Below are 25,038 nucleotides of genomic sequence, written 5' to 3'. Positions count from 1 at the left end.
ATTTACTCATTTGTGAATATCTGTAAAACTGTCGCACTCAGGGTAGAGTTAATAGTAGAGGGAACTACATTGCGTGCCACACTAAAGTAGGTAAAAATTTATCGGGTCGGGACGCCCCGAGGGTAGAGAAGGGTGCAATGTTGCGAATATGGAATTTGGCCTCCATATACGCTTGTAAATATTCCCCTATTTTCTCCAATACTCCCCAACTTTCCCCAATCCCCCATTCCCTAGTCCCATTGCATGTAAATAACAATCAGTAGAGCCGACCTTCCCCTTATTCCCCCATTAAATGTCGTGCCCAGGTCCACCGCACCACACGTAGACAACTTTCGGACATCTTCCTAGTTATTCTTATTCTATGTCAGTTAAGGCCTCGTCTCCATTAATTATGACTTCGTTGCACCAGAATGTGATTATATGGCATCAGTAGTGAGTTTAGGACCTTTCCCATACCTCCTTCCATCTTCTTCCCCAACAATTACAACAACAACAGAGGAGATGGCGGCGGAGCGGGGGAGGATGCGTCCTCACACCGGCTCGATTAGCGCCATTGACCACGCGCTCCACGGGGTTACCACGGAGGGGCTGGCTGTCAGCTCCTCCTCAAGGGCGGAGCCTGGTAACCCCCCGCACCCAATCAGAAGGGCGGACCGATTCCATCTGGGGCGGCGCTAGCGAGCCGAGGGCGTGTCACTCCCCGCCGGATATACGCGGCCACGTAGCGGACGTGACGTCAGATGCGCCCCCAGCTGGAAGAAAGAAGGACCTGCGAGCGCTGAAACAGATGCGCCTGAGTTTGGAGAGGCCTGAGAAAGAACGTCACCTCTGAGCGCTGCGACGAGACCTCCCCGCATCTCTGGACCGAACCGTGTACCCTGCTTTGAGCCAAGAGTGCACCTTGAGCCATCGATACCCGCTTTCCTGCCATCAACCCCCGTGTGAGTCAGCCGTTGTCCCGTTTGTCTGTCGTCTGTCCGGGAATAATATAAGATTGTGTCTAAGTGCTTGTCTTTCTATGTTGTACCTCTCGTCCCTGTAATCTGACCTTCCGCACGAATATAATCTCCTCCGGAGGTCTTGAGAACCGAATCCCTGGTGTCGTCATTTTATAACCCAGCCGGGTGTCTTCTTTTTCTTATTGAGCCAGCGTAACGCGACTTCGTCAACGTCGAGTATAGTCGGGTAATTTGTGCGGACACGACGGCCATTCCGCTCGGCCCACTTTGACATCAAAGTCGTGTCTGTAACAATATATATATATATATATATATATATATATATATATATATATATATATATATATATATCTGTGCAGTGTCTGTCCTGTGTTGGGTTGTCTTGTCACTGAACTACTTCCTCAAACTCTTGTGAAATTCGACCAAACTTCTGGTATGCACCAAGCTCTTCCGTCAGTATGTCCTCAGAGTATTTTTTTTTTAGAAAAAATTTCCAATTATTATTATTTTTTGGGGGGGAAATTTTTTGGGAAAATGTTTTTTTTTCCAACTTAACCTTTCAACTTCAATTGTTTATAAAATGTAATATCACGTATATTACAAAAACATTTGTGCATTATGATTGTTTGAATTATGATTTGTGTAAACCATGACAAAACAGCAACTCAGGTACAGTCATTTATCTATATACCTAGGTACATATCTGGGTAGTGTCTGTTGTCACTGAACTACTCCCTGAAACTTTTGTTTCCGTGGTTGTGGTATTTTAATGAGGTCGTGGTGGTTTTGAATCACGTGGTGGTGAGGTATTTTGAATTATGTGGTGGTGAGGTGTTTTTATTACGTGTTTTATGGCTGTGAGGTGTTTTAAATTTTGTGGTGGTGAGGTGTTTTTAATTTTGTGGTGGTGAGGTGTTTTTAAATTCATGGTGGGTAGGTGTTTTTATGACGTGTTTTATGGCTGTGAGGTGTTTTAAATTATTTGGTGGTGAGGTGTTTTGAATTATGTGGTAGTGAGGTGTAATCGTCCCAAATTTCCAGTCTTCACCTACCCCTCCCCTATGTATGTGCTGAGGGGTTCTTTCTTGAAAAAAAAACATTCAACCTAAATCTTCAACCGAAATTGCCTGTAAAAATGTAATATCACAAACACAACAAATACATTTGTGCAATATAATTGTTTGTATTATGATTGGTGTAAATCATGACCACACAGCAACTCAGGTACAGTCATTATCCTCAGCTAAAATAAGCCCGTTCCTCAGTAACGAGCTAGTATATATATATATATTGTTACGGATACGGAGTACGGCTCTTCCCCTTAGCAAGAGGGGTTAGTCCCCCTTCTATTTTCACTGGCCGTCTCCGCTCCTGAAGTTGCGCAGCTCCCTCCGGAGAGGCAGGTGAGCAACCTCGTTCGCGACTGCGGGCAAGATGTTATTTGCCGAGCAGATTAGCAGCCGCGGCACGAACCATTAGCAAGTAACTAGACCCGATTCTGAAACGTTGGCCAAATCGTGCCACAGGTATTCAATTGGGAAAAGACAAGGACGAAATGGATGTAAAGGAAAGAAGGCAGAGTAAGGAGGAACAGGAATTTATTACTACTATTTACACAATCAAAAGTAACCAAGGAGAAGGAAAGATACGAAAATAAAGACAGAAGGATGGAAGGATCAGAAGACACAGTGCAAATATTAGCTTATACAGACTTACTTAAACCCCAGGACAAGACACACAAAACAAACTCACGTACACGAATGGGGGAATTGCAGATTGGATTGGCTGGAGGGAGAGGAAGGTGGGACCACGAGGCTGAAAGGTTTGGCAGGGCGCACAGCAAACAGGTCCTCTCCGGGCTGGAAGCGAGCAAGGCGGCGGTGGCACACGTATCTCGTTCGTTGCACGTGGCAGGGCTGGTTCTTGCCTCGACACGCCTCGGGCTCTCTCTTGGTCTCTCTTGGCACCACCCTCTGTATCTCTTGCTGTATATTTCTCTTCTTCGCGATCTTGTCGCACGCATATATCATACCTCAAGCGCGGGTGTGACACGCCCTCGTTTGTTTGGGTACCGCCCTCCCCCGTGCTCTGTTTCGTGACCTTATATGGCAATGCCACGGTCTTGCTACCTTATTTGGGCATGGAGTCGAACAGCGCGCCCCTCCTGGCGAGCCACGGGCTTGTATCCTTATTTTGGCATGGGGCTGAACAGCCTGCCCCTCGTGGCGCGCCCTGGGCTTGCCTCTTCCCGGCGACCCCACCCTTCCTGTCCAAACAGAGCACGGAGCACATATTCATCATAGCAGCGAACGCCGCTTCCAAAGCCAGGCCAGTTGAGGGGGCGCGCACCCCACGCTTGTCAAGCTGCTTTACCCAGAGAGGGAGAGTTTGGCTGGGAAATGTAATTATTGAAGGGGAGCTATCCTTATTTGATTCGGTGCAATGGAGTGTCAATTACTGGGCAACAGAGCCTTAAACTACATAGAATAAGAGAATAACTATTTAGAGGTTCTAAGATTGGCTAAGTGTATGCGATGAATTAACTAAGAGGACGACCTTTGACCTTTACACACAAAACGGAGATATTTACAAGGAATCATTACACTACTCAGGGTGATATTTACAACAATAAAAAAACACAGGATTCTCAAATCCGCAACACGCACCCTCATCCTCCAGGCACGTCCTCGGGCCTATAAAACTTACTTCGTGTGACACGTAGGTGTAATTCCCTCTACAATTAACCTGACCCTGAGTGCGACAGTTTTAAAACACAAATAAATATGTCCCTCTGCTGCATTGCACCCTGCCTCACAAATTCACGCTGACAGCTAACCGAATTGCGGAATTGTTTTCAAACTAAACATGAACGGTGGGGAGCATTATTTACAAGTGACGCTAATTGTATTTACAAAACGCAACCTAGGACCTGCGATTGTTCCTTTTGGGGGGGGCGCTGCATCGACACACCAGCACCAATAAAGAGCACAATAAAGCACCAAAAAAAACGCACCAGTCAGTGCACAGTCACCACAGTTCATAATAAAAATAAACAAACCCCTGTTGGTGTCTTGTTCTTCGGCTCCCTCTGCTGGCCATTGTTCTTCCAGATGTGGTCAACTTCTTCTTCTTGCTGGCGGCCTATTTAGACATAATAAAAAGCACAAAACGTGTCCACTTTTAATTATGGCCCACAGGGGCCGACTATGAGTGGTTCACCTGTGGGCTTAGCGCCACCTCACCGGGTCCGCACGCAAGATCTTGGGCCATCGTGGCCGGTTCCAGCAGAGGGGCCATGCCCCAACCCGTGGGGTCCATGAGTGGTGCTCAGCCACAGACATGTGGTCCATAAGTGGTGCATCGATGCAAGCAGCTGGTTGTGGGGGTTCGGGCACACAATGGCGGACTCCCGCACGCTCCCCTCAGTGCCCAGAGAGCACGATCCATGGGTCGGGGAAGGAAGACAAAGAGGGCAGGTTAGCGAGGGGTAAGGTCACAAGGGTACACATCAATAAAGGCAATGCAAGGTGAGGTGCGTCTGGAGACTGAGCGGAGAAAAGCTCGTCCCTACCGTACGTCACCCCCCCTGTTACCTGTTCTACCCTTGCCCCTTACCCCCGTATGTACCAAAATCTACACCCTTACCAATTCGTCACAAATGTCTCGTCTTCCCCATATTTCCCCGATACCAAATTCGTCAAAACAATCCCTCTAATCAAAAATTTGCCATCACCAATTCATCATCAATCCTCATAAGGAAGGAGAGATGGAACAACAAAGCACAATGTCTCACCCAAGTCATGATGCGTCTCACAATCCAAACATTTGCACAGAAAATAATAAAAACAACATGGCATGGTGTGGAGTTCTGTCACCTCAGGTGAGTGGATGTAGATGGTGCAAGGAGATTTCAATCCTAACTACTTCCTAAATGACATTAACACACTTTACACTACCCGGGGTCTTTCCCTGCCAATCCATTGGCAATCTTACTCTATGCGGTTTTAAGAACCAAATTCCCATTGACCAAACTGTGGTGCTTCATCAATTTGGGGTCTCACTCCCCCGATTCAACTCCCTGTGCCTTTGCACAATTTCAGGACTGGGTCGTGTCGCTCTCCCAGCAGGTCTACCCACCTGCACACCTCCACCACTGCAGTTGCCTGCGAGCTTACCTGCTCCTTACCCTAACCTATCTAACTGGGGAAGGCCCTCTGGCGCTCTCCCCACTCGGTGCCCTCTCTGGCACTGGGCTACCCGGGTCCGTCCTCTGGATCCTCGGGCCCCATCCACAACTCTAACGGCTCCCAGAGCCCACCGGCGGCCTCACCTGGCCGACATCCTAACAGTGGCGGAGTGCCCATTTAACTACACACACTAACAGGCCACACGCCCAGCCATTTCCACGTCACTAATGCACCCATCCAAACACCATTCTTCCACGCGCACAACAGATGCCAATATCCAACCACAATTTACCTACTCCCTCTACCTAACTCTTAAACTACCCTCCCCGGGTATTCGTGATGGGGACCATCCTCCCCATACACACCTTCGCACCATCCACTCCACTCTACAGTTTCCACCATACTCACTCCACACCATCCATTCCATACTCCATATATTCCATACTCCATGTATTCCACACAATCATTCTCCATACACCTGTATTTGCACACCTGTGCCATTACTCCTACACCTGGTGCTTCCTGCACCCTCCTTCCTCCAGGACCAATTGGTCAACACAACACACAATCACCATTACTCACTCATATACTGCTCCATACACCTGTTCACTTGCACACCTGTGCAATCACACCTGGTGCCACCTGCACCCTCCTTCCTCCCAGGCTTCTTCAATCATTCAATACAATGCACAACCACAATTGTTCCTCATGCACTGCTCCATACACTTCCACGCTCAATACAACTCACAATCACCTCACACTTTTCACAATACACTTCCGAATACACTTTCGATTCTCAAACACACGGCATCATCTGATCTACCTGGTTTCCTTCTAACTTGGTGCTCCCCGTTTTCCCTTTAAACTAAGCACATCCCACGTCGTTATCATCCATTCTCACCTCTCTATGTCCCCGACTACCTGTCCAATGTCGCTATTTAAATCTATCATTACCTATGGTCATCTCTAGGTCCCTATACATTATCCTAACCCTCCCTCGGTGAGCTTACACTGCCATAAACCCCATAGCTAGTGCTCATGTGCCCCATATGCGAGGTATGGTGGATTTGCCATCCCACCACATCGGGCATCTTCTACTATCAATTTTGCCATCAAATTCCTGCAAATCTTATTCTCTATTCTCAATTTCGGATCCAAAACACTATCATCATCACAGTCCACTATATCTGAGCCTCGGTGCGTCGTCACATCATTAAAACTCGGCTTCGCAAAGCCGAGCAATGAATTCGGGTGGTTTGGTCGCCTGCAGGTTGAATCCGTCCGGCATTCGGTTCAGGGGAGGCGGTTTGGTCGGGCCGAGATTCCACGCACCATCTCGGCGCGGATCCTTGCGGCCTCCGGCCCGATGGCTCAATCTCGCCTGGTCGGAACCCCGTCCCCACCGGGGGGCACCGTCCGCTTCCTCTTACCCGCCCTTGAACCGGACCGGTCGCCTTGCCCGGCTAGGCCCGGACTCGACCGTCCTGGGTGGGGCCAGGCCCGAATCGGCAACGACGCTTCGCAGCAAAGTGACGCGGCACCAATCCGCGCCGGGCCTCGCATCCAACAAAGCGCACCGCGCCCCGAGTGCTCGCCTCGGCTATCCGTCGCCCTAACTGCTAACCCGGTTAACGTCGATGCTTCACTTGCATGCTCACACCACGCGTTCCGTTCCTTATTCACACATCCAGGTGTCTCCATACACTTCGTCATTGCACCTTCTCTTACACACCACCCAGGTACACTCATTACGCTCACAGACTTCGTCACACACCTGACCACCGCACACCTTGGCACACACTCGTCGTTCGCACACCTCATCAACACACCTCTTCGCGCCCACTCCTCGGTCACATCCTCTGTGACCACCACGGGGTGCACTCTTTTGCACAGCCAATCACGCGCTTCCATGTGCCCTCTCGCACCTGCGCCAACACCAACTCAGGTGTACATTCACACACGCGCTCGACCATACCAAGTGTGCATCTTTTCATTCCAGGTGTACATTCTTTCTCACCTGTCACAACTAACTCGTGTTCCGTGTCACTCTCACCACCACACTCGGTCGTGCGTTCACTCTCACTCTCGACAGCACACTCACTCCTCGGCACACACTCTTTCCTCACACACACCTCCGTTCCACACCTTTCTCGTGCACCTTCTTGCGCACCCTCGTCGTTCGCACACTTCTCCTCCGTTACGTCCTCCGTAACACTCACCATGGGCGTGCACTCTCGCATCCACCCACTCACGCGCTTCAATGGGCTCTCCCACACCCACGCCACAACCAACTCAGGTGTGCTTTCTTGCACACTCTCGCCGTCCATTGCAGGTGTGCATTCTCGCACCCACTCCTCCACCAACTCACTCTACGGGTCACTCTCACCCTCGCACGTACACTCCGTCCACTCCGACGTGCATTCTCGCTCGCACTCGGTTTCACACTCGCGCTTCGTAACACGCTCATTCCCTGATGCACACTTTTTTCCCCACAAGCGCGCCATTTCCACTCACACCACTCACAGGGGACCCTTCACCAATGCCCGGATGCTTTCTCGATCCCAAGCGCGCAAAAATTCTTTTGTCACCAAACATCCTTCTACAAAATCTCCCCGCACAATACACAGCACGACTCACCTGGGGGATTCTTCTCCTTCGCTCCAACACCACCTGCAAACTTTCATTGGTGTTATTAAGCACAGCATCGTGATGTGAGCAGGGACTTTGCACATTTTCCATTCCTCCCTGCCGCGAGTGCTTTACTAAGTCCCCGGTCTCTCCAATTTCAATTCCCACTACCTTTTCTTTACTCACCTCGACGACCGCTGGCTTTATTAAAATTTTCTCTCTTACCTCAGCGGTCGCCGGCTGCCCCAAACCCCGGGTCGCGATTTCTACACCCGTCATTTTACCCGCGCTTTCCTCCGCCTCGCTCAACCAGCGCTTCTCGACCCGCTTTACCTCGTCGTGCACCCGTGGGACCTGCTCGCCCAATCTGCGGTCAATGTTCTCCCCCGCCTTTTTCAATCTGGCCATTCGATCCATCTCTTCGTTCAGTTCCTGTCTTGACACTCCCATCCTCGCTAATAATCTCGTCATGAGGGCGTCCATTTGCTGCGCCATTTGCACATCTATCACAGCCATTTGCGCAGCGGGCGCGGCCCTCGCTGCCATGTGCGAGGCGCCATTTTGTGTGTCTGAACCCTCCGCAACCCAATGCGTATTGCGCTTCTCCATTACTCCCAAATCCTCCCCGGGGTCCTGGGTCGACTCTAACCCTTCTATCTCTCCCACCAGCATCCGATCGCCTTGACTATCCATGGCACGATTTTAAATTTAGGATGTTAAATAAAATAAAATCTTGGGCCACTCGTAATTTCGAGTGCGTTAAGCGCACTTCGGGTCCGAATCTCGCTCCTGACACCAATTGTTACGGATACGGAGTACGGCTCTTCCCCTTAGCAAGAGGGGTTAGTCCCCCTTCTATTTTCACTGGCCGTCTCCGCTTCTGAAGTTGCGCAGCTCCCTCCGGAGAGGCAGTTGAGTAACCTCGTTCACGACCGCGGACAAGATGTTATTTGCCGAGCGGATTAGCAGCCGAGGCACGAACCATTAGCAAGTAACTAGACCCGATTCTGAAACGTTGGCCAAATCGTGCCACAGGTATTCAATTTGGAAAAGACAAGGACGAAACGGATGTAAAGGAAAGAAGGCAGAGTAAGGAGGAACAGGAATTTATTACTACTATTTACACAATCAAAAGTAACCAAGGAGAAGGAAAGATATGAAAATAAAGGCAGAAGGATGGAAGGATGGAAGGATCAGAAGACACAGGGCAATTATTAGCTTATGCAGACTTACTTAAACCCCAGGACAAGACAAACAAAACAAACTCACGTACACGAATGGGGAATTGCAGATTGGATTGGCTGGAGGGAGAGGAAGGTGGGACCACGAGGCTGGAAGGTTTGGCAGGGCGCACAGCAAACAGGTCCTCTCCGGGCTGGAAGCGAGCAAGGCGGCGGCGGCACACGTATCTCGTTCGTTGCATGCGGCAGGGCTGGTTCTTGCCCCGACACGCCTCGGGCTCTCTATTGATCTCTCTTGGCACCACCCTCTGTATCTTGCTGTATCTCTCTTCTTCGCGATCTTGTCGCACACATATATCATACCTCAAGCGCAGGTGTGACACGCCCTAGTCTGTTTGGGTACCGCCCTCCCCCGTGCTCTGTTCCGTGACCTTATATGGCAATGCCACAGTCTTGCTACCTTATTTGGGCATGGAGTCGAACAGCGCGCCCCTCGTGGCGAGCCACTGGCTTGTATCCTTATTTGGGCATGGGGCTGAACAGCCCCGCCCCTCGTGGCGCGCCCTGGGCTTGCCTCTTCCCGGCGACCCCGCCCTTCCTGTCCAAACAGAGCACGGAGCACATATTCATCATAGCAGCGAACGCCGCTTCCAAAGCCAGGCCAGTTGAGGGGGCGCGCACCCCACGCTTGTCAAGCTGCTTTACCCAGAGAGGGAGAGTTTGGCTGGGAAATGTAATTATTGAAGGGGAGCTATCCTTATTTGATTCGGTGCAATGGAGTGTCAATTACTGGGCAACAGAGCCTTAAACTACATAGAATAAGAGAATAACTATGAAGAGGTTCTAAGATTGGCTAGGTGTATGCGATGAATTAACTAAGAGGATGACCTTTGACCTTTACACACAAAACGGAGATATTTACAAGGAATCATTACACAACTCAGGGTGATATTTACAACAATAAAAAAAACACAGGATTCTCAAATCCGCAACAATATATATATCTGAGCATTGTCTGTGTTGTCTTGCCACTGAACTACAACCTCAAACTTTTGTGAAATCGTACCAAACTTCTGGTATGCACCTATCTCTCCCGTGGGTATGTCCTAAAGGTATTTTTTTTCAAAAATTATCAATTTTTTTTTTGGGGGGGACTTTTTTGGGGAAAATGATTTTTTTTTTTCAACTTACGTTTTCAACTTCAATTGTTTATAAAATGTAATATCACGTATATTACAAATACATTTGTGCAAAATAATTGTTTGAATTATGATTGGTTTAAACCATGACAAAACGGCAACTCGGGTACAATCACCTATCTATATATCCTAAGGGTATTTTTTTAAAGAAAAATTATCAATTTTTTGGGGGGGAAAATGTTTTGTTTTTTTTCAACTTCAAGTACAGTCATCCATCTATATATCGACATATCTGGGCAGTGTCTGTGTTGTCATTGAACTACTCCCTGAAACTTTTGTTTCCGTGGTTGTGAAGTGTTTTTAATAATGTGGTGGTGGTTTTGAATCACGTGGTGGTGAGGTATTTTGAATTTTGTGGTGGTGAGGTGTTTTTATTATGTGTTTTATGGCTGTGAGGTGTTTTAAATTTTGTGGTGGTGAGGTGTTTTTAATTTTGTGGTGGTGAGGTGTTTTTAATTTCGTGGCTGTGAGGTGTTTTTAATTTTGTGGCTGTGAGGTGTTTTGAATTACGTGGTAGTGAGGTGTAATCGTCCCAAATTTCCAGCCTGCACCTACCCCTCCACTATGTATGTGATGAGGGGTTCTTTCTTGAAAAAAAAACATTCAACCTAAATCTTCAACCTAAATTGCCTATAAAAATTTAATATCACAAACACAACAAATGCATTTGTGCAAAAAAATTGTTTGTGTAATGATTGGTGTAAATCATGATAACACAGCAACTCAGGTACAGTCATTATCCTCAGCTAAAACGTATACATATGTACATGAAAGCCCGCTTGGAGTTTGCAAAAAAGCACATAAAGGACTGTCAGACTGTGAGAAACAAGATTCTGTGGGCTTTCATGTGTCTTTCACCGAGGAGAGGCTTCCGTCTGGCCACTCTGCCATAAAGCCCAGATCGGTGGAGTGTTGCAGTGATGGTTGTCCTTCTGGACGTTTCTCCCATCTCCACACAGGATCTCTGGAGCTCAGCCAGAGTGGCCATCAGGTTCTTTGTCACCTCTCTTACCAAGGCCCTTCTCCCCCGATTGCTCAGTTTGGCTGGGCGGCCAGCTCTAGGAAGAGTCCTGGTTGTTCCAAACTTCTTCCATTTAAGAATTATGGAGGCCACTGGGCTCTTGGGAACCTTCAATGCAGCAGAATTTTTTTTTTGTAGGCTTCCCCAGATCTGTGCCTCGACACCATCCTGCCTCTGAGCTCTGCAGGCAGTTCCTTCAACCTCATGGCTTGGTTTTTGCTCTGATATGCATAGTCAGCTGTGAGACCTTTTTTTGACAGGTGTGTGCCTTTCCAAATCATGTCAAATCAATTGAATTTACCACAGATGGACTCCAATCAAGGTGTAGAAACTTCTCAAAGATGATCAAGAAAAATGGGAGGCACCTGAGCTAAATATCAAGTGTCGTAGCAAAGGGTCTGAATACTTATGTCAATGTGATATTTCAGTTTTTTATTTTTAATAAATTTGCAAAACTTTCTAAAATCCTGTTTTCTCTTTGTCATTATGGGGTATTGAGTGTAGATTGATGAGGGAAAAAATGAATTTAAACGATTTCAGCATAAGGCTGCAACATAACAAAATGTGACAAAAGTGAAGGGGTCTGAATACTTTCTGAATATGAATGAATGATCGTTTTAAGGCCATTTTTTCCCGCTACAGCAGGGGTTAGCCTTGCGGGCCCCATGACAATCATGGTTCCCCATTTGAGGCAATGTTTTTATGGCCGGATGCCCTTCCTGACGCCAACCTCCTGGTCACGCTCTTACGATGCGCAGGGATACGGTGTACCTATTCTAAATCGGGGTACACACCGTGATCATTCATCCCAGCAAGCTGGTACTTTCTGAATGCACTGTATATATATATAATATATATATATATATATATATATATATATATATATATATATATATATATATATATATATATACAGTGGTACCTCGGCTTACGAGTGCCCCAACGTACGAGTTTTTCGGGATACGAGCCGTCGCTCGGGCGGTTTGTTGCTTTGGGATACGAGCCGAGATCCGATGTACGAGCTCAAAAAATTTATTTTTTTGAATTTTCCGGTTGTGGCTTCCGGTTCCGGTCACGCGGTTATCTTGCCGTGAAAGCATCTCTGCTTGGATATAAAACACGCAATCGTCGAAATACATGAGCGAGGAATCTCCTTGCTCCAGCCGGTGACGTCATCGGCGGGGATCCCCGCCTCCAGAGTGGCTGGTCACGTGACCGCCAAAGCGTGTCGCGCGTGCGGGTATAATGAGCTACACCTGTGGATCACGTGACCACGGAAGCACGCCTCGCTTGAGAGGCATGGCTTTCGGTTTGCGTTTTGCTTTATAAGGCGCGATAAATGGGCTTTTGAGTGTTAGCGGTTCATGGCGTTGACGGTTCATGGCGGTTCATGGCGGTTGACGGTTCATGACGGTTCATGACGGTTCATGGCGTTGACGGTCAAAAACCCATTACATCAATTTTACCAGGCACTGTACAGTAAGTACAGTGGACACCAAATGCACGGTGGAAGGCTAGAAGTAGAAGATCGTCCAAGACAAGTGAGAATAAGCCATACTTTGGAGGAGATGACGTCATTCGCTGGTCCGATAACCAAAGATGTGGTATAAAAAACCAGGTGAGCTAACAATGAAGGAATTCGGCCAAGGCACCGGCACACAACGACCTACCTACATCGAAAGACTCAATGCCAATGGTGACAGAAGCCAAGACGGCCGGCTTAAACACCGCCGAAAGACCACGGTGTACCAACTTACGATGCAGAACATCTTGCACTTAATATGATGACAACAGGTGCCATCCTTTGACGTACCATTACAGGTACAGGTACAGTACACGTGAGCACAGAGCAAAAGTTCACTGAAACCGAGATTAAGAAAAAAGAAAAAACACCTCGTGGTCCGTGCTCGATATCCGAGTTTCAATCTTTTCAAACACATGATGCTCTCGGTCACGGTATCTCCTGCGAGCTGCTTCTCCTTCAACCACACAAACAACAACTTCTCCATATCTTCATGGATAGAGGTCCGGAGCTTTGAAATAATCGTAACGCCCTTGGCTGGCGTTATAGCCTTTATGGACTCCTTCTGCTTCAAAATCGTACATATCGAAGAAGGAGTACGATCGTACTGCCTCGCCAAGTCGACAACACGCACACCTCACCTGGCATGCTCTTCTCCTCTGCTTAATAAAACCAGTTTATTTCTTTACATTCTCTTGTATTATGTACAGTATATACGAGGTCGTGCTTGTTTATACATTATTTGTTATTTATAAAGTACATTTTTGTTATTTAAAAGCACCTAACAAAAAAAATTGGTGTTTTTTTTTTGAGGCTGGAACGGATTAATAGCATTTCAATGCATTTGAATGGGAAAATTTGCTTTGACTTACGAGCGATTTGGCTTACGAGCTCCGTCACGGAACGGATTAAACTCGTAAGCCGAGGTACCACTGTATATATATATATATATATATATATATATATATATATATATATATATATATATATATATATATATATATATATATATATATTGTTACAGACGCGGTTTTGGATGTTAGTTTACCGAGCGGTTTGGTATGACCGCGTCTGCACAGTTTACCCGATTCCACTCGAACGTTGGCCGAATCGCGCTATGCTAAATCAATTAAGGAAAGGACACAACGGCTGGGGTGAATGACACGACACCAGGGGTACAGTTCTCAAGACCTCCGGAGGAGGTTATAATATGGGTTTGCAGAACGTTTAGATTACACTGACAAGAGGTACAGCATAGAAAGGTGGGCACTTAAATACGGTCTTATCTTAGCCCCGACAGACCACAGATAAACGGGACAAGACTGACTCACACAGGGATTGATGGCAGGGAAGGGCAGAATCGATGGCTCAAGGTGCACCTTGGCTCAGGGGCAGAATCGACCCGGTCCGGTCCAAAGAGGCGCGAGGTATCCAGCGCTTGGAGGTGACGATCTTTCTCCAAGCTGGGGGCGCATCTCACATTACCTCCGGTAAGTGGCTGCGTATATCCAGCGGGGAGTGACACGCCCTCGGCTCGTTAGCTCCGCCCCAGATGGAATCGGCCCGCCGCTTCTTATTGGGTGCCGGGGGGTTACCGGGCTCCGCCCTTGACGAGGAGCTGACAGTCAGCCCCTGCGTGGTAACCCCGTCGGAGCTCATGGGCAATGGCGGCTAACCAAGCCGGAGTGAGGACGCCCACTCCCCGCACCGCCGCCGCGCCGCCCCCGCTGTGGTTGTAGTTGTTGTTGTTGTAGTTCCACGAGATGATGGGAGGATGCGGAGATGAGGTTGTGGGGAGGTATTGGGAGGTCCTAAACTCACTACTGGTGCCATACAATCACATTCTGGTGCAACGAAGAGTCAGAATTAATGGAAACGAGTCCTTAACTGACATAGACTAAGAATAACTAGCAAGATGTCCTATAGTTGTCTACGTGAGATGCGGTGAACCTGGGCACGACATTTAATGGGGGAAAAAGGGGAAGGTCGGTTCTACAGAGTGTTGTTTACAGACAATGGGACTAGGGAATGGGGGATTGGGGATAGTTGGGGAGTATTGGGGAAATAGGGGAATATTTACAAGCGGATATGGATGGAGGCCAAATCCCATATCCGCAACAATATATATATATATATATATATATATATATATATATATATATGTGTGTGTATATATGTGTATATATATATATATATATATATATATATATATATATATATATATATATATATATATATATATATATATATATACACATATACACATATATATATATATATATATATATATATATATATATATATATATATATATATATATATATATATATATATATATATATATATATATATATATATATATATATATATATATATATATATATATATATAATATATATATATATATATATACAGTGCATTCAGGTACTGGGCGATATAGATATAGATATAGACCGCTATGAACTGGGCGGCCATTTTCCTTTAACATTTCCATTAAAATGACTTCACCATATAAAATCACGTTCACCTACCCCCACCCGACCTTCCCTGAAAGCCAGCCAATTTGACAAGAATGAAAAGAGATGCAAAGCTTTGCCACAATCACACCTGGTGTCCAAAAATAAATCGCCCCGAGAATTTGTGGAATGCAAAGCTGCTATTTTAAGGAAAAGGGGCTGTGACAAAACACCTTGAATAAAAACTTCAAAGGACTAGATTTTTCAATTGGGATCTGTGCTTTGCAGTTTCATTTCGACTTTTCAATGTTTTGAACTCGAATGCGACCATTTATAACTGCAAAGAAAACTTTAGCAGCCAAACATGTTTGAAAAACTTTTAAAAAGTCATGTGGTAGTCACCAAAACCAAAACACTCATTTAGACCCAAATGGACCCCAAACTATTATCACTGTAAACCAATGTAATAGAATGATACATTAGTACAAATAATATACATGGGCTCAGGATAGACGAGTTATAGTGCACTCAACTTTGAGTCGTCTAGTCAGGGTTCAAATCTCAACAGTGTTCAGGTGAACTATGAACTCTCATAATCATGCAGATGATATCACAGAAAACAATAACAAGTTAATTATCAGAGAAAACCTAGTTCTTTCAGAAGTAAAATTCAGCCACATGTTGCACCTGTGGCACGCATGTATATGTGATAGTGCAAGTACTCGTACAACCGAAAAGTGTTCAAATGTGATATCAAATGTGATAAATGTTCAAATGTGATATGTGAAGAGCTTAAATAAAGAGTGAGCGCAGTTCCTCCATGAGATATTTTGCTGTTTTTTTTTTTGTTTTTTTTGTATACAGAGTCGAGGCTCGTGAAAGAGCTAAGCTAATATTATGGAGCTAATATTTTGCTGTTCATGATCTGTTTGATTATATACAGCAATAAGATGCCTTCTTTCACACAAGTTTACTCTAGATGTGATCGAGAAAAGTTGTCTGCTCCTGAACACGTAGCTCTGTGTGTACACATTCACAATGCCAAACACTCCTGAACAAACTCTCACAAAGTTGGCCATGAAAATTTTTCATCTTCACCGATCAAGTTATTTGAAACTGCAAAACAGCAACACAAGACTAATGGAGACTATTTCTGTGTATAAAATTGAGGCTCATGGAAGAGCATGTGAAAGATGGCAATGTATTGACAGTGGGAAAGAGGGCAAAATGGGGAAGAGGGCAATACGTGGACCTAACAAAGAATGAAATGAACAAAGAAGTGAAGAAGAGTGAGGAAAGAGAACCAATGACAGAGGAGAGAAGACAGTAACCTGCACGTAAGATATTTGGATAAGGAAAGGTTAATGTGGGTGGAAAAGATCACGAGTAAGGATGCGTGATAATAGGATACTGCGATGTACCATAAACATGAAACCCTGGAAGGGTGGCTGGGAATGAACCGGCTCAAGAAGGCAGTTCTACAAACAGGAGAAAAGAACAACAAACAAGTGAGCAGTGAGCTTGTATTTAACTAGGATGGGATTAGTGGAAGAATGTGTGCATCCTGGCGAGCAGAAGATGGTCAGAGGATTGAGAGAGAGCAGAGGGAGCAAGAATGGTGGAGAAGAAGCAACAAAATATAAATGCACAAGTGCAATGAAAGAGCAACAAACCTTGTGTTTCTAACTCATTGTGGGAGACGTCAAATATTGCGAGAGCATGGGATGCCAGAGAATCTCGGAGAGACGTGATGTGGGGTTGGCATCCCATCGGGAAAAACATGTACACCATTAAGCTATTGTAATGTCGCTACACACGCAAGTACCTTTCTTCTCTTGTCGATGGAATAACCTCCATTTGTTTGTCAAATCAAACTCATTCCTTGAAGGATACAAACTTGCTGCCATTTTCCATCTCCCATTTATACTCGTGTATACGATCTCTTGTACTCTCCATAATAATAATAAATAAATAAAAAACACCTTTAGAGGCCATTTTTCCCCGCAAAGCGGGGGTTGGCCTTTTTTGGGCACCGTGGTTGTTGTTGTTTTTGTTGGTCCCCTTTTTGAAGCAATGTTTTACGGCCGGATGCCCTTCCTGCCGCCAACCCTGTTTGTCGCCTTTTACGACACACAGGGAATTACCAGTGAACTGGTACTCAATTAGCCGACCTCGGAAGGATGACAGGCTGAGTCAACCCCATAATACCCTCTGATAAACCCTGTTTTCTTCTCAGGTGGCGTTCATGTGTACATCCAATGGTCTCCTGCTCCACACTGTCCTCTCATGTTGACTGAAACTCTCTAACATTCTCAGTGTATTGATCCTCTCTGAACTTCGCCTTATTGGATAAAAAATTGTAGTGAAAGGAATATATTATCGAGCTAGGAAAATTGTTGATGTAAATCAGAAACAAAATTAGACATAAGAATAGATCTGGAAGTGCCAATTTTTAGTTTGAAGTTGAGGGCGGGGATGAGAGGGGGGGGGGGGGGGGGGAGAAATGCTTGCATTCATAAAAGGCCGGGTTTTTGGAATCCCCCCTCCCTTTCACCAAACAGAAAATAAATTACCCACATTAATGCAACATAAGATGTGCCTATATCATTTCACGTCAGACTTTGGTTAGAAAATATGAATGAATTATCGTTTTAAGGCCATTTTCCCCGCTAGAGCGGGCGTTAGCCTTGCGGGCCCCATGACAATCATGGTTCCCTGTTTGAGGCAATGTTTTTATACTCAATGTTGAGGTTAGAGATGCAAGATATTCAGTCCACAAATAAATCTTTGGTGCTCCTTTGCGAAGAGTAAGCGAGCTATCGCCGGAACCATGGCCAAGTTCCAAAATCCTGCCCTAACTGGTCGAACATAAAGCCTAGTCTCTATGCGCTGCATGGCGGTATTACCGGGTGCGGAAGGCTCCCCAGCAATGCCACACTAGAGGATGTTATTTATTTATTTGGCATAGGGGCGGTGTACTTTGAATGTATCTGTACTTGTTCATCATCTTTCTTGACAATTTGCACTTGTTGTGCATATCCATGTGGTAGATATTGTTGGTGATGCAGTTCAAAAGTTATTGTAGTGATGCAATAAAATAGATTCTCACCGGAATACAGCTGCCCATTTCTTCAGAAGAACCTCACAGTATTGGTCCCGAATCTCCAACAGAAGGTCAAACAATTGGTTGACCAGATAACCATAACCCTGTGACAAACGCCTGATTAGAGTCATATTCATGTAATACATGCCTCAAAACCATCAAAAAAGAATTGAATCACCATTTTCTCAAACTTCACATATTCTGTCTGATGCAAAAAATATTTTGAGCACATTTTAGTGCTTTCCCAATATTCAGAGAATAAACCTTAAATTCAACTCAGGACCTTGACCCTTGGATGAAAAATGTATCCCTTGTCCGAATATAAGTTACCAACATCACAGAATTCTGTGGACAACACAAATGACAGCCTCGTTGTCTCAGACAGGTGCAGCTCTGACTGGTCGGCAGAGCTGCACCTGTCAACAAGCTAAGATGGTGGTCACAGTCATAAAATGAGACAAAAAAGATCATTGCTCTAACTAAAATAATATTTCGTCTTCGTTCATATGCAGCACGAGGCATCATTGGCTGAGAGCGCAGCTGTACCGCTGATGCAATGTCCCCTGTAGGTCAGGGCAGGAATTTGTAATTCGTTCAGGGTGCCGGGGATAGCTCACCGACTCTTCACAAAGGACACCGTTACATTTTTAATGTACAACAACTAATGTCGGCAGATGGGACGCCTGTTTAACGTCCATCTGAGGGATGGAAGTCACATTGACGAATCAGCTTGCATGTAAGCCTGGTGTTGGCCTAACAGTCAAGGTGGCTGGCTTGAGATGTTTGGGTCCTGAGTTTGAGTCCCTGTCAGCCATTTAATTAACACCAGGTGGGTTGACTCAGCCTGTTATCCTTCCGAGGTCGGCAAAATGAGTATCAGATGACTGGTTAGAGAGAGGCATTGCATCAGCGGCAGTCACACTCCCAGAAAATGATGCAACCAGTAGCCACAGGATGTGCACAAACCACCACCACCCTGAGTGTGAAACACCAAGATGACAATTTATAGCTCGGTCGGGATTCAAACCCAGGCTTGTGCGCATACCTCTAGCCCACCATGTTAGTCCAAATAGTATTCAATGCAGAAAGAGAAAATTAGCAACACCAAGTCTGTAAAAATAGTCATTACTGAGTATGTCATCTCAACATGAACTGAGTATGTCATCGCAACATGAACTGGGTATGTCATCTCAACATGAACTGAGTATGTCATCTCAACATGAACTTTTCATGTCATCTCAACATCAACTAAGATTAAGGTACCTGTTAATATTAATTGATGAGATGGCTAAACGAGTTGACAGATAAAATGATCATGCGAAATACTTTCGCCTTGAAGTTAGTATCCTACTATGTTAAATTAGGCAATTATCCATATTTGTGTGTGCATGTGTGTATGCATGTACATCTGAAAAATCACAGAAAAAAAACATGGCTGATCCAATCGCCACCAAATTTTGCTTACGTCTTGGTGTAGGACACAGGGTAACCCCCTGCCCAGCCCCTGTATTGTCTAAGTAACAGTCCTTTGTTGTGGTGTGTGTGTCCAAATGGGTGAAACGGCAAGTCATGATGCACTCCCTCAAACCACAGATGGATCTCTTCAAAAAAACAACAACAAGGCTTCAACAGCCCAGTGCCACTGCGGCACCAAGGCTCAAGGGAAGGAGCGACTAAACTGTGAACGTGTTTCTGCCTATTGCTGTCATAATTAACCCTTTGACAACATGTGTTTCCACAAGTAGTGTTTCCATGGCAGCCAACCCATGCTTGTTGAAAACTACGTGACAATAGCTGAGATGAGATGAGACGCCCTGTCAGGCCAATTTGTGGGAGCGAGGGAAGGGTGGGGTGGTCATGGCACCGTTTTCCCCTAGAGTCTTGCACACGTTTTGATACAAAATATGGCCAATCCAGACTTACCGTTCAGGTGTCAAATGACAATTAATGGTCACAATTCCTACTAAAACTGCAATTATTGCATTTGTGTATGTAGGACACAGACATAGACAAGTGTTACATGCACTACGGTATTGCTGATGTAAAGACCATCAATACATTCAGAAATCTTGATTCATGGAAATGCTATATTATTTGATTATGCAAATAATTTATGCAAATATGAAACATGTTACAGCCAAAATTATAGTTGAACATCATTAATTTACAGCTGGAGAATTTTTTTTATACATCGTACACTTTTCATGTCATCTGAATGAATGACATGAAAAGTGTACGATGTATAAAAAAAAATCTCCCAACTTTTTTTTTTTTTTTTTTTTTTTTTGTACACTTTTCATGTCATCTCATGTATGAAATGACCAGAATTATAGATTTCTCTTAAAAATGCATAAAACAGCATATTGCATAACCAATTCGGTAATAGTTAGAAAAATTAACATGATGAACAAATTAATGACACCATCGTGTTCAATACATGACCATGTATGCACATGAGACAAGCCGAGAACCGGAGGGGGGCTAAGAATCCCCTCCCCCCTATTCTGCCCTCCCTTCTCCCAACTAGTCAGGGAAAACTCAAAATCTCCTGGTCCTTAGAGTTAAACATTCACCATTTCCCAACTATGTTCGTCTGGCCCAGGAACCTAACCTCCTTTTCCCATTTAACCAAGGTATCCAAATTCGCGAACTCTGCCTTTGTGAGATTTTCCAGGAACATAACCCTCATGAATATGGAGGGCAGTGTGCATATTACAAAGTAAAAAAAAGTTAGCATATCTTGGAGTATCATGAGTAACTTTGTTCCTGGAACATTTTAAATGCCTCTCTTATCAACATCAGTGATCTTGATTAGAATTATCAAGACAAAAAAGCAGTTTATACAAATCATGAAAAGAAGCCCTTAAAAGATGCAAAGCACCATCAATGGAAGGGTACCAATATGATAAAATAATAAAGACAACTAGAACTGGGAGCAGTGATTATAGGCTTCCAGGCAAATAACCACCATACCACGTAACTGATGACGTCATCATTCTCAATAAATTTTCCTCATGGGTAGTCAATCATATCTGCAAATATTGGTTTGGATCAGTTCTGGAGATATGGATTTTCAATTTTTTTCCTTAAATCAAAGATGTCCACCATACCATGTGACTGATGATGTCATAGTTTGCAAAAAAAATCCTCATGTGTAGTCAATCATACGTATGAAGTTTCGGATTGATCCCTTCAACAGTTCTGAAGAAAAAGATGTTTAAAGGTTTTCCTTAAATCCACGATGGCTGCCATATCACGTGACTAATGATGTCATAGTTTACAAATATTTTTCCTACATCAGTTGTTGATCATATGGATGACATTTTGCATTGATCCGTTAAGAGGTACTCCGAAAAGATTATTTAATGTTTTGTTTAAATTCAAGATGGCAGCCAAACCACATGACTGATGACATGATAGTTTGCAAATATTTCCCCCCCATCAGAATGTAAACATGCGTTTCAAGTTTCATATCGATCAGATAAGCAGTTTCGGAGAAGTGGGTTTTTTAAAGTTATATTTCAAAATCCAATATGGCCACCAAACCTTGTGACCGATGATATATTTTTTTCGTAAACTTTTATCCCCATGGCTAGGCAATCACATTTGTAAATTTTGCGATGATCCATTCAGCGGTTCTGGAGAAGAAGATGTTTACAGTTTATGTCGTCATAGACAATGGCAGCCAATGCAAGTCAGGATTGCAAGAACAAAATTCATGATGCACTAAGTTACATTGGTATCGATAATGAGTTAAAGTTTCGTAGAGCGAGCTCTAACGGTTTTCTTGGAATCGTCCCCACAAAATGTGTGAGAATAATAATCCTTACAAGAACAATAGGCTTCCAGTGGGAACCTCTCACTGAAAACCGAATAATAAATAAATAAATAAATCCAGCAAAAGAAAATGTGCTTGACCTCATTTGCATTTCAATAGCATAATTTGATGATTAACCACTTCGGTGGAAGGATCAATTTAACACACTTAAGTCCAAAAAACCAGAAAAGTAAAAAATGATTAAATCCTTTTTTGGATTAATTATATAAATGTTACACAAAAACAGTTTTGATTAAAAGCACTTTGAAATGAAAACCAATCAGCATTCTCAGAAATATAATTTTCAGTATTCCCACATGTAAACCTTTCAAGAATGTGTCTTACCTGCAATGTGTCAGCAAAAATAACGATGAGATTTTTCAGATCCAAAACGAGATTTGGGTCAGTGCTGTATGACTGAAAAAGAAAGCAAGAAAAATATTTTCTTTGACTGCAAAAAAAATAAATCAAAACACAAAATAAAAAAATGACAAAGAAGAAAGACGGACGCCATTCGCAGACATCAAATGAGCGAGGGACAGGGTCAATGCCAAATACCCACAGAGTGCGTGCGGAGCACAGCGATGATCTTGGAAAGAGCCATAGCCCAAAGTTCCTCCATGTAGGCATGGTTCACCAACCCTTGGGTTGTATGCAAAATGTGGTCTTCCACTACAAAGAATCTAAACAAAAACAAAAAATTAGAAAACGAGAGATTTATAAACAAAATATAAAACACCCCACCCTGTGCAGTCTTGAGAAAAAGGACATTGGAAGGGTCTTTTAAACTCTTGCTTTGCATTTCGGAGCACCATCTATACAGTATTTCCCACAAGCTGCAGTTTTTGTCTGAATCTCGATATTCCCCAATGCTGAGTGTGTGCGGACAATTTCATTGGTTGAGATGGGTAAAATGGTGTAATATTTTGTCCTAGTACTCATAAACTCGGTTTTTGGAAATGACAAAAAGGTGATTTGTGTTCTACAGTGTTCAAGTAAATAATTCAATTGAAATAAAATAAACATTCTAAAGGTTGTAGGGAAAAAAGACTTTTCTGAAGTTTACCGCCGTTGCAGCACCGTCTCTTACACCACCTTATTTAACATGTTAAATTAGTTATTCGTGCCTGTTTGTGTCCTTTGTGATGTCCTTAAAAACCAAATTTCCTGTTTGGAATGATTTTCAATTTGGTTTGATCGCCAGACAGGCAGACAGAGTAAAAAAATATAATCTCACTCCTCTGTGTATGCACGATCAGGATAAGATTCAATACAAGTTGCAAAATTCAGAGCCGAAGCACTGCTAAACTGCAAGTTTGTATTCCGATCTGTGGTCATTCAACTGGATCGTTCAACATCCAACATTCAATTGAAATAAAGTAGTTCCTCGATCAAAGACCGACGTCTAAAGACAGACAGACAGACAGACAGAGTGAACCAAGACCTAAACCACACTTTTTGCTTCACATGTTGGGCAACTACAGCAAAGATCTGGTTTTGCATGAAGGTTGGATCCATTTAATACAAAACTTGACCGCGATTTACAGGGTTTCAAAGATAACTTTACTCAAAAATAGCACAGCAAAGTGGGCGTAACCCCTCAGCCCATGCATAGTGGAAACCAATTTCAAGAGGGCTGCCGTGGCGGCCATATTGAAAATCGCAGCGTACCCATTTTCGAAAGGAACCTTCCTCTACTCAACCCCAACACACACTGCAAAAATGAATTTAATCGGACAAGCCATTCTGCTCGAAATTGACGGAAACAAATTTCAAGATGGCTGCCGTGGCGGCCATATTGAAAATCGCAGCGCGCCCATTTTCGAAAGGAACCTTCCTCCACTCAACCCCAACACACACTGCAAAAATGGATTTAATCAGACAAGCCGTTCTCCTTGAAATTGACAGAAACCAAAAGTTGATGGACGCCCGGACGACAATACCCCTTAGCCCAATTTGGCCTGAGGGATGAAAAGCATTTCCTTACACAGGCCAGCACAAACTACAAAGGCACACGGTAGAGCGTTTATACCTCCGCCAGGCTGAACGGTTTACGTTTTGTATCCAATATGAAGGGTACGGGGCAGAAAAGGCAGAGCATGAAAGTTAGAAGGCAGCCAAGAAGGCTGCAAAGAAAGAGGTAGCAAAGGCGCAGGAGGAGGCATGTAGGAAAATGTTCAGAGAACGCTTGGATTCGGAAGAGGGTTAGAGAGCGGTATTCAGGATTGCAAAGCAGATAGCGAAAGAGAGGTGTGATGTGATGGGGGTGAGTTGCTTGAAGGATGAAGAGGGACAAATCGTTGTGGACGCAGATGGAATTAAAGGAAGATGGAAAAGATATATGGAAATGCTGTTGAATACAGAGAATGAATGGGATGGCAACATAGAGAGCAACCCAGTTTTAGGACCGGCAGAGAAGATAACTGAGAAGGAAGTTGAGGAAGCGATAAAAGCAATGAAGAGTAGAAAAGCAGGAGGGCCGACGGGAGTTGTGGGAGATATGTTGAAGGCAGCAGGAAGTTGGGATGTGAAGAGAATGACAGAGATCTGCAATCTGGTGGTGAAAGAAGGCCGCATTGCAGGGGATTGGGAACTGAGTACCCTTGTCCCTCTATACAAGGGGAAAGGTGACCCTCTGGACTGTGGCTCGTATCGAGCGATAGTTATTGGAGCATGAGATGAAGATATTGGAAAGGGTGTTGGAGAGGAGGATAAGGAAGAAAGTAAAGATCGACTAAATGCAGTTTGGATTTATGCCAGGAAGAGGCACGACAGACGTGGCTTTTATTGTAAGGCAGTTGCAGGAGAAGTACATGGAGAGGGGGAAGAAGGTGTTTCTTGGGTTTTTTGATCTGGAGAAAGCACTCGATAGGGTTCCACACGAAGTATTGGCATGGGCATTGATGAAGTTAGGAGTGGAGGAATGGTTGATCAGAGTAATGATGGCAATATAAGAGAGAGCACG

At 44.5% G+C, this 25,038-nt stretch overlaps 1 protein-coding gene across 3 annotated transcripts in view; it reads right to left on the bottom strand.

Annotated features, from left to right (window-relative positions):
* Positions 1 to 25,038, bottom strand: part of LOC137423036 (exocyst complex component 6B) — a 392,907-nt gene that overhangs the window by 270,028 nt on the left and 97,841 nt on the right. For all 3 annotated transcript variants that reach the window (XM_068109815.2, XM_068109816.2, XM_068109814.2), the window contains exons 11-13: positions 22,636 to 22,756; positions 22,419 to 22,490; positions 18,263 to 18,360 (exon numbers count right to left, since the gene is read on the bottom strand). In XM_068109815.2, the coding sequence (XP_067965916.2) occupies positions 18,263 to 18,360; positions 22,419 to 22,490; positions 22,636 to 22,756 (291 nt within the window). The remainder of the gene's footprint in view (positions 1 to 18,262; positions 18,361 to 22,418; positions 22,491 to 22,635; positions 22,757 to 25,038) is intronic.

Source organism: Myxine glutinosa, chromosome 3, assembly GCF_964187855.1.
Source record: "Myxine glutinosa chromosome 3, kmMyxGlut1.1, whole genome shotgun sequence".
Lineage (NCBI taxonomy): Eukaryota > Metazoa > Chordata > Myxini > Myxiniformes > Myxinidae > Myxine > Myxine glutinosa.
This window is presented reverse-complemented; position numbering and strand designations above follow the sequence as displayed.